This window comes from Nannospalax galili, unplaced genomic scaffold (genome assembly GCF_000622305.1).
Source record: "Nannospalax galili isolate Female #2095 unplaced genomic scaffold, S.galili_v1.0 scaffold257, whole genome shotgun sequence".
Classification (NCBI taxonomy): Eukaryota; Metazoa; Chordata; class Mammalia; order Rodentia; family Spalacidae; genus Nannospalax; species Nannospalax galili.
Genome location: NW_008340854.1, coordinates 3,224,093 through 3,235,262, shown reverse-complemented (window position 1 = coordinate 3,235,262; position 11,170 = coordinate 3,224,093). Strand labels below are relative to the sequence as shown.

Genomic DNA, 11,170 nt, shown 5'->3' with positions numbered 1-11,170 from the left:
GGCAGCTGACAACTGTCGGAAACTCCAGTCTCAGGGGATCCCACAACCTCTTCTGTCCTCCTCGGGCACTGCGCAACACAGATGCACTTACATGCAGGCAATACACACATACACATAAAGTAATAATAAATAAAATACTTTTTTAAAAAGATGCTAATTATAATTCCTTAAAAGACTCTCATTCTGGTTTCAAAGAAATGGAAAACATATAGCAATCAGAAAAAGGAAAAACCAGAATACAAATCAAATTTGAAAACTGTGTTTCGCTAACAGTCGGGCCATTAAGAAAGCTCTCCTGGAGGGTCTAGGCCAAGGGTTCCGCTGATGGCTCATTTTTAGCTGCATCTTCCACTCCTCAGCTCCACTTAACATAAAGTAATAATAAATAAAATACTTTTTTAAAAAGATGCTAATTATAATTCCTTAAAAGACTCTCATTCTGGTTTCAAAGAAATGGAAAACATATAGCAATCAGAAAAAGGAAAAACCAGAATACAAATCAAATTTGAAAACTGTGTTTCGCTAACAGTCGGGCCATTAAGAAAGCTCTCCTTGAGGGTCTAGGCCAAGGGTTCCGCTGATGGCTCATTTTCAGCTGCATCTTCCCCTCCTCGGCTCCACTGACTGGCTGTTGCCCAACAACGTACACCGAGTGCCTTAATTCAATCACTTAGTTGTTAGGTGTGGGGGCTCTGCATTCCAAGTGCGTGGCCACCAATACAGTCTGACCTTCTCTGGTGACTGTCCTCATAGACAGTGTGGTCTAAAGATAGGCTAACACTGTTTTCAGAAGAAAAATCAGAGAATATCATAATGGGAGACCCTGGCACCCAAGTTGAACTGATTCTAATATTTTTCCATGTTTGGTTCATTTCAGGAAATAAACATTATAAATTTGGTTAGTGTTTCATATCCACAATATACGATATATAATCATTAAGGAAACAAAACACTGTTTTCTAGTTGCATGACTTTTTTTTTATAAATGGGTACAGTGTGTACACATAAACCATCATTTGTATGGACCTTCAATATTTGGGGATTCATCTCTCTTACCTAGAATTTCACTTGTCTCATTTTAACTGAAGTGAAGCAACACCCCACTGTATGAGTATAGCTCATTTCATTCATCAGTTGCCTCTGGATGTCCATTCAGGCTTTTTTCTAACTCATCCATTGTTAGAATGTTATGCTCATTTCACACTCTCTTTTGTGGCACTTTTCCCATGTGAGCATTACTTTTTTTTTTTGGTCTTTTTGAGACAGGGTCTTCCTGTAGCCCCAGTTGTCCTGGAACTCACTATGTAGACCAGGCTAGCCTTGAACTCACAGAGATCCACCTGCCTCTGCCTCCCGGAGTGCTGGGATTAAAGGCGTGGACCACCACGGCTGGCTATCATTTACTTTTATAATTTCAAAAATAAAATCCTGCAACCACTCATTGCAGTCAAGCTGAAAGCTCTTAAAGAAAAACTCTGGGCTAGCATCAGGCCTTACTCATACACAGATATCTATCTCTATCTCTCCCTCTCCCTCTTCCCCTCTCTCCGTCCCTCCTTTTGTTTTTTGAGACTGGGTCTCATATAGCCAGGCTGGCCTCAAATCACTTTGTAGCCCAGGCTGACTCTGAATTCCTGATCATTTTGTCTCCACCTCCCAAGTGCTGGGATTATAGGTATAGGCGCTCACATCGGATTGGAGTAGCATATTTCTTCTGGCACTTGAGGAAGCAATGTCCAGAATAAAAGGCATTTCTTTCATTAAAGATCAGGCATCAGGTGTTCAATTTCTTCTTTTTGTAAAAAATTTCATTTACCGATTTGAAGCACATCTTTTGATCATTGTTGTCTATGGTTTTCTGCAGTATTGAGAAAAGGACCTTGTGCATGCTAGGCAAACACTCTAGCATTAAGCTACAACCCCAACACTTGCTTCCACATTCAGTTAAAATTAATAAATCTATTTTCATTTATAACAAAAATTAATGAAAGTAAATCATATTATTTAGGAGACAATGTGACCATATATTGAATTTTCTTACATGACTAGAAAAAAGAATAATACAATCAATAGTAGGGAAAGTAGAATACAAAGAAATGAAATAGGAGCTGGAGAGATGGCTCGGTGGTTAAGAGCACTGGCTGCTCTTGCAGAGGACCCAGGTTTAGTTCCCAGCACCCACATGGTGGCTCGTAGGCTCGCAATCATCTGTAACTCCAGTTCAGGAGATCTGATGGTGGCCTCTGACAGCACTAGGCATGCATGTGGTTCACTTACATAAATACAGGCAAATACTCATACACATTAAAAAAAATCTTTAAAAAGAAAGGAAATATACATATTTATAGCTTTAATTGTCAACTTGGCACACCTGAGTAGAGGGAGCCTCAATTGGCAAATTGCCTCCATTGGACTGGGCTGTGGCCATGTCTGTGGGGCATCTTCTCGATTACTGAGTGATGTAGGAGGGCCCAGTACACTGTGGGTAATGCCACTCCTGGGCAGGTGGCAATGTTGTATAAGAAAGCAAGCTGAGCATGAGCCAGAGGAGCAAGAAAGTAAGCAGCATTCCTCCAGGGCCCGTGCTTCAGCTCTCTGCCTTCAGGTTCCTGTCTTGAGTTCTTACCTTGTGCTCCCTCAATGATGAACTGTGACCCAGGAGATTTAAGTGAAAACAAACCCTTTCCTCCCTAAACTGGTTTTGATCAGAGTATTTTGTCACAGCAATGGAGAAACAAACTAGAACAAGTTCTTTCATACAAAGACATGACTTGATAATTGGATACTCACCGAGCTACAACTAAAAACTGGTCAATCTGTCGATCCGTAAGTGGACTATTGGGATCCCAAACTTTAACTTCCAATTTTGATTGTTCCCTCTCATCTGAGTCTCCTGCCCAAAAATAAAAAAAAAAGAGTCTTGTTATTCACAAAGCACTCTGTCACATATGGCTGATGACTATGGTCACCAGTGCATTAGAAATGATCAAATGTCAGGCAAATGCTGGGCATTTTTGGTACAGCCTTTGACAGCAGGTGAACACTGATGGCAACATTAACAAAACCAACTACATGGTATCAGCTTTAGCATTCATCTCCTGAGACCCTGGATGTGTGAGGCACTAAGCCTCATGCTAAGAAATAGAGAGACGAAACAGAGCCAGCCCTGCCACACTCTATGATGAAATGTGTACATAACAACATATGATAGAAACAAAAGAAGCATATGCCATAAGACATAGAGATGGCTAGAAGATCTGAAGAGCAATCATTTCGGGCTGGCCTGGAGACAATGCTGGGAAAACAGCAGCGTCTCTGCTGAAAGCTGAAGGCTCTAAACGCACGAAGAGATGAGAACAGGACAAAGCCATGGGGTATGAAAACCTGTGAGAAAAATAGCTCCTTCTGTCTGGAGGACACTAAGGAAATGAAGAGAGACAGCTAGGGGAAGAAAGTTAGGAACGTATTCTGCATCGATTGTATTCTGAGGTAATGAGCAGCCCTTGAAGTCCATGCACCTCTTAAGAGAGAGAACCCAACTTCAAATTTCACACTTAGCAATGGGACCTGAGGAAGTCAGAGGATTCAGTCACCTAGAAGGAAGGGCTGAAACTGGCGGTGGGAGTGGCAAAAATTGGGGACGTTAGTGACAATGGAATACAGAAGGCAGATTTCAAGTCTCATGAGCTATTACAGACACTGTAAAGAAAAAGAATGCAATACAGGTGAGGGCCATGTGAAAGACTCACCATGATGCAGGATGCTACGTTTAGAATATCTCACAAGGAAATAAAACCATCAGCAAAGAGTCAAGGGGCAAAGGATGGTGATGGAAAACAGGCTTAAAAGTCAACCAGTAAGTCTCTCCTTACAGTGAATGACAACGAATGCAGAAGCCCATGGCTTCCCAAGATGCAGAAAATTAAGTAACAGTTGTGGACCCAGTCCTAAACAAGTCACTTTTACCAGCCTTACTAACTTCTCAGGAACATTGCAGAAGAGGGGATGGCCATTCTCTAGACTTGATATAACCATTTCACAACAACTGAATTGGGCCCACACAGGACCAGCCCTATCAACATTCCGTCAAAGAATGGGGAGAGCCTCACCAGGCTCTATCCTTTGCCTCTCAAGTATTGACTACTGATAGATTCTGGGAGAGAGGGAATCCCTATCTTTAGTTGTACACCTACTGCTGAGCCCACAGGCTCCCATGGATAGTTCAAAACCCATGGTCACACAGGTGGCCCTGGTTAATCTCAATGGGTCACAAAACAAAAGGAATAACCGTGAATGTGAAGTTGTGGGGAGGGGAGGCAGGGTGGTAGGAAGTGAGAGTGGTTAGTATACATGGCATACATGTGCAAAATTCTAAAAACCAATCAATACTTTTTTAAAAAAAGTCAATGAGAAGGCTGGGCGTGGTGGTGCACACCTTTAATCCCAGCACTTGGGAGGCAGAGGCAAGCGGATCTTTGTGAGTTCGAGGCCAGCCTGGTCTACATAGTGAGTTCCAGGCCAGCTGGGGATACAAGGAAACTCTGTCTCAAAAAGTAAGAGCACGTACTACTCTTGCAGAAGACCTGAGTTTGGTTCCCAGCACCCACACTGGGCATCTCACAACTGCTAATAACTCTAGTTCCAGGGGATTTAATTAATACCCTGCTCTGGCCTCTGTGGGGACCAGTACACACACGGCATACACACACAGGAGACACATACAGACATACATAAATGAAAATAAATTTTTAAAAACGAAATTGTCAAATAAAGTTCTGCTTTTCACAGGTATGGATTCTACTGGGCAAGGAGCTCTTTGATGACAGGGCCTGGTCTGGACTTTGATCACTGCATGTGTAATATTGGGCAGCAAGCTTTACATCATACATCATATATGATGAGGTCAAAGTGTCCCTAAAGACTGACTGAAGATTCTCAACCAAAGAACAGGGGGGTGTGCATGGCTGGGAGGGCAGAATCGGGTGATTCTTGGCCCACAGTGTCCAAAGTCAGTTCACTACTGTTGTGTTGGGGACTTGTTCAGGAGCAGGTAACTAGAGGATCACCTGCTTCTAACAACAGCACACACAAAGCAGAACTAGTATTTGACCAAAGAAACATAAATGATTTGAAATTTCATTTTTCAATGTGTGTAGGAGGTGTATATGTGAGTGAGTGAGTGAGTGTGTGTGTGTGTGTGTGTGTGTGTGTGCATGGGGGGCAGGGGTTGACAGTGGGCATCTTCCTTTAACACTCTCTACTTCCTTTTTTTTTAATTAAAAAAATTTTATGTGTATGAGTGTTTTGCATGCATGTATGTAAATGCATCTGTGTCATGCGATGCTTGCAGAGGCCCGAACAGGGCATCAGATCTTCTAGAAATGGAGTGACAGATGGTTGTTAGCTGCCATGTGGGTGCTGGGAACCAAACCCCGGTTCTCTGCAAGAAGTTGGTGCTCTTAACTGCTGAGCCATCTCTCCAGCCCTTACCTTATTTTTTAAGACAGTCTCTCACTGAACTCAGAGCTTACTGACTGGTCTAGACTGTCTGGCCAGCAAGCTCTAGGAATCACTTATGTCTGCACCCACAGCCTAGGGTTACAGCCACTCACCCAGCTTTTACATAGGTGCTGAGAGGTTCTGAGCTCAGGTTCTCATTCTTAAGTGGCAAATATTTTCCCCATTGAGCCCCCCACACCAGGCTCATTTTTAAGACAAGTTAAAAACTAAAGTTAGAAACTGTATGAAACTTGAGAAGGGAGAATGGCACATTATCCTTGCCAAATAGGCCCATAAGATAAAACTGTTATTTTATTTTAAGTAAGATGATACTGGTTTTTAAAAGCAGTAAAGGTAAAAGTAAATGTATATTTTAAAATAATACATATGAAGTGGCACCATTCAGTATTAAGCCCTTTCTGTTTTATTCTATAGAATGTAAGGTAAGGCTGATACTTCTCAATTTTGTTTTTGTTAAATCAATAAATTCAATTCCACCCATGGATCCTAAATAGAGCAGAAACAGAATTTAAGTATAAGAATTCTAAGAACCAGAAAAAAAAAAACCCTGTATGAAGTCATAAAACATCAAAAACAGACAATGCCAGTAAATAAAATTCACAACAACAATAAGATAACAAATGATAATAAATGTTCTATGTCAAAGTCACTATAGATTGAGTATTTTGGATTCACAAGAGAATTCTATTCATACCAAAGTTTGGTCACTTCTTTAACAGAGGGAAAAACTTGCAAGATGTTATTCTAAACATTGAAATTATCTCACGTCTATGCTCCATTTACAATAACTGGGCAATTCTAATTTGTTCTGGTCCTACATCATCACATAGCACAGCCTGGACTGGTGAAATGGCTCTATTTATAGAGTTGTCAGCCATGCAAGCATAAGAACCCAAGTTTTCGTTGATTTGTTTGTTTGTTTGTTTTTGAGACAGAGTCCCACTACATGTACCTGGCTAGATTGGAACTTGCCATATAGATCAGGTTGGTTTCAAACCCATTGAGATCTACCTGCCTCCCTCTGTCTCCCAAGTGCTGAGATTAAAAGTCAGATGCCATCACACCTGACTGGGACCTGAACCTGTAACCCACATACAAGTCAGACAAAGTGGTGCATGCCTATAATCCCAGCACTAAGGAGGCAAAGACAAGTGGACCCCTGGGATTCATTGGCCAGCCAGCCTAGCCTACTTAAAGAGCTGCAGGCCAGTGAGAGACCCTGTCTCACAAATCCAGGTGGATGGTGCCTGAGGAACAACACTCAAGGTTGTCCTCTAGCCTTCACATGCACATGTACAGACACGCACATGCATGTGTGCACACACACAATAATCAGGTCTATGAAGATCTCTCTAAACTCTGAATTCCTACAAATGCATTTACCAACTAATTACAAGAGGGCCAGGTGTCATGGCTCAGATCTCTAATCTCACCACTGGATGGTGGTGGTGGAGTAGAGTCAGAAGGATCAGCAGGCTAGCCAGGACTCTAAAAAATAACAAATATCACATAAAGTTGAATACAGATTCAGAAATGCTTTTACAAGTCATTACTAATCCTCTAGCCATATTTTAAGATTTTTAGAAAACAGAAATTACTTTAGTAGATTCCTTCACACACCCAACACAATGGTGCTCACACACTAAAGAACGCAGTCCATATCATATATCCTAGAAGCCCTTCCTTAGACAATTGGAAAAATTCACTTTGGTTGTACCAGCTGTCACGGCACCATACTTTTTGTTACATTCAATTTATAAATACACAAGGATTACCATTTATCACCATTTTTATTTAATATTGCTCAGAAAGCCCTGGCTAATGTATTAGGATATGATTCAGGGGATAATAAGTTACTAGAGTGGAATCATAAATATGAATATAAAAGTTCAGTGGCATTCCAAAGAAAATATCGTTTAAGAAAAAAATCACATGCATAATAACAATAAAAATATGAAACACAAATAACACTGGCAGTAGGTTTATACAACTATTAAAACCTCCAAAGAAAAGATTATTTGAATAAATAAACAATAAAGACAGCATTTTCACACAACTGTCTTGGCAAATTAAATTTATAAGAATTTAGTTTTGGGGGGCTGGAGAGATGACTCAGCAGTTAGGAGCACTGGCTGCTCTTGCAGAAGACGGGTTTGAATCCCAGCACCCACACGGTAGTTAAAAATCATCTATAACTCCAGTTCTAAGGGGTCCGACGCTCTCTTCTGCACTTTGCAGGTACTGCACGACATGGGTGCACTTGCACACATGCAGGCTTAACATTCATACACATAAAAACAAATTTTAAAATTCTTCAAAAAAAAGAATTTAGTTTTGGAAGATAAATTATTTTAGTAACCTATAAATCAAGTATTATTATCATTAAACTAATAAGAGAAATGTTAACTAAACTGAACGAGGTACTATAAAGGAACAGTAAACAAAGCAATATTGAGTTCACGTGTAACATTCTTAGTTAGCATGCCTAGTTAGCATGTGTTGGTGTTTGATTCCCCAACACCACAAAAGGAAGAGAATAAAGTTGACCAAAAGCACAGAAATAGGGCCAGGCGTGGTGGTGCACACCCTTATTCCCAACCCTTGCAAGGCAGAGGCAGAGGCATGTGGATCTCTGTGAGACAGAGGCCAGCCTAGTCTACATAGTAAGTTCCATGTCAGCCAGGGCTACATAGTGAAGTCCTGTCTCAACAAAACAAAGCAAAGCAAAACAAAACAAGCACAGAAACAGGGACTGGAAGTGTAGTTCAGTTGGCAGAGTGGTTGGCTAATATGCCCAAAGCCCAGAGTTCAATCCCCAATACTACATAAAGCCAGGCTTGGTGGTACATGCCTGGAATCCCAGTATTTGCAATATCAAGGGAAGGAGGATTCGAAGTTGAGTTTGAGACCACTCTGAGCTATGTGAAAGCCTGTCTCAAAAATCAACAACAAAAACAGAAATAGACTAAAGTATATAGCAATATACTTTTGATATTTTAAATACAATAATTATATAAATAATAATTGATACCTATTGAACCCATTATAGCAGGTTTTCAATACCTAGACACTACTGACACTTTGGGCTGAACACATTCATGCTTGGCAGCATCTGTGGCCTATGTCCAAGGTATGCATGTACAATTTCACCCACCCACTCCCTTCCATCACAGGACAACAAAAAAATGTCTATAATTGCCTGTATAATTGTTAAATGATTCAGCTAGAATTGACCCTAGATTTACAGATTTGTTGAAACCTGGCCAATGTCTTAATTACAACCTTGGGAAAGAATTTCAACCTTTCCTATTTCCCTTTTCTTCTGCTTTAAAAGGCTAGTAGGAAGCCACACCCCACACCTTTAATCCTAGCATTTAGGAGGCAGAGGCAGGCGGATGGTCTATGTAGCAAAGTTCCAGGCCAGCTGGGGCTACAGGGAGACCCTGTCTCAAAAAGACCAAAAAATAAATTAATTAAAAACATAAATTAAAAAAATAAATAAAAGGAGAGTAGGAAGCGCCTTCATGTAACACAGGCCTCCAGTGAGGCCTGGGGGACAAAGTTGCCCTGGGGTTGAGAACTATTGTTCTGTATGTTGCAATCAACGTATGTTTATACTTAATTATACAAGTGAGTTTTCTTAATAGTGAAAGCAAAAAAAGATTTACTCAATGTGACCACATTGGGAAGAGGGATAAAGAGATCATTGACCCTCCAAGTCCATCTTTAGGGTCCTGACAGATTTAGGTTTATGTAGCCGGCCAGAGCCGGTCCTGCCCATCACTGATTTTGTTCTAGTCTCTGCTGCAAGGTGGTCAGATAAGTTGTCAGAACTCTGTGAAATCTCTTTCCTGGAGACAAGGTTGGCACAAGGCTTCAGCCTTTTCCTTTTCCCAGCATGAGATTCCTAAAGTTGATTAGCATCTACCACTGTTGAGAAGTTGGCACTTTACAAAATTAGTGATTGAAAACAGTAAGATTGGTCCTGGCATGGTGGCACATGCTTTTAATCCCAGCACTCAGGAGGCAGAGACAGGAGGATCTCTGTGAGTTCAAGGCCAGCCTGGTCTACATAGTGAGTTCCAGGACAGCTGGGGATACAGGGAAACCCTGACCAAAAAAGACCAAAAAAAAAAAAAGAAAGAAAGAAAGAAAGAAAGAAAGAAAGAAAGAAAGAAAGAAAAGGAAAACAGCAGTAAGATTGGCTAGGATCAGCTCAGCGATTGAGCACTTACCTAACGTGTGAGGCCCTAGGTTCAATCCTCAAAGAAAGAAAGGGAGGGGGAGAGAAAAGAAAATAATAAAGTTGGTGGAGAAATTGGTAAAAACTTTCAAATTATGAGGAACTTGTACTCAGAGCATTTAAATAAACAAATAGTAAGGGTCATAACTGAGACACTGCCACAGTTAAGACTCCACTGACATTTGCACCAACCACAAAGGTCAGTTGACCTTTATCTCCTTAAACCTCCAGGAGCCCTGGCCTCATGTGTCCCTCACTGAGATGGAGATCCCGGCATAGAGTTTCAATGGGATTAACACCTGAATCCACAGAGCAGGTGTGTTTTCCTCCTTTGCAAACAAAGATCTTGAATCTGTAAGTCAAAGCTTCCCAGATGGCTTTCCAGAGCAAAACAGTACAACAGATTCTGAGGCCACTACATCAGCCTCACTGGAGGCCTGTGCTGGGTGAAGGTACTTCCTACTCTCTTTTTACAGAGGAAGAAAAGGGAAGGTGGAGGGGTTGAATTCTTTCCCAAGGTTATAATTAGGACATATTTGCCAGGTTTCACCAAATCTGGTTCTAGTTTAATCATTTAATGATAAAGGCGTGGTGGCGCACGCCTTTAATCCCAGCACTTGGGAAGCAGAGGCAGTGGATCTTTGTGAGTTCAAGGCCAGCCTGGTCTACATAGTGAGTTCCAGGACAGCTGGGGCTACAAGGAGACCCTGCCTCAAAAAGACAAACAAACAAACAAAACCCATGGTCATATCCTAAAAACTTTAAGACTAAACTCTTCAAGACATATAAAGGGTTTTACTAAATCAAGTTTAACAGACTATAATTTACGTTTTAGCAAAACAGTCTCAGCCTACAATTATTTAATTTAGCGGGGGGCAAGAGGGAAAACCTTTTAAAAAAAAAAAAAAAAAAAAAAAAAAAAAAAAAAAAAAAACAAAAAAAAAAAAAAAAAAAATTCTGTATGTGGGCTGTAGAAATAGCTCAGCATTTGAGGCTCTTACAGAGGACCCAGGTTAGTTCCCAGCACCCACAAGGGGGCTATCAACTGTCTATAACTCCAGTTCCAGGGGATCTGACCCCCTCTTCTGGCCTCCACAAGCATTGGACACCTGTGGTACACTTACATACATGCAGGCAAAACACATTATAAAAATAAACATAAATTTGCCAGGAGCAGTGGCGCACGTCTTTAATCCCAGCACTCAGGAGGCAGAGGCAGGTAGATCTCTATGAGTTCAAGGCCAGCCTGGTCTACGTAGTGAGTTCCAGGACAGCTGGGGCTACAGGGAGATGAGACGCTGTCTCAAAAAGACCCCCCCCAAAAAATAAATAAATAAGCATAAATTTTAGAAATTCTGTATATGAAATGGATTTCTTTCTTAAAATTAAAATGTTAAACTGGACACG

The 11,170-nt window shown here is 41.0% G+C and overlaps 1 protein-coding gene across 1 annotated transcript in view; it reads right to left on the bottom strand.

The window, feature by feature from the left end:
- The window catches only part of Mta3 (metastasis associated 1 family member 3), a 156,657-nt gene that overhangs the window by 75,965 nt on the left and 69,522 nt on the right, over window positions 1-11,170 (bottom strand). The window contains exon 8 of the mRNA XM_029564838.1: window positions 2,791-2,893. Coding sequence (XP_029420698.1) covers window positions 2,791-2,893 — 103 coding nt within the window. The remainder of the gene's footprint in view (window positions 1-2,790; window positions 2,894-11,170) is intronic.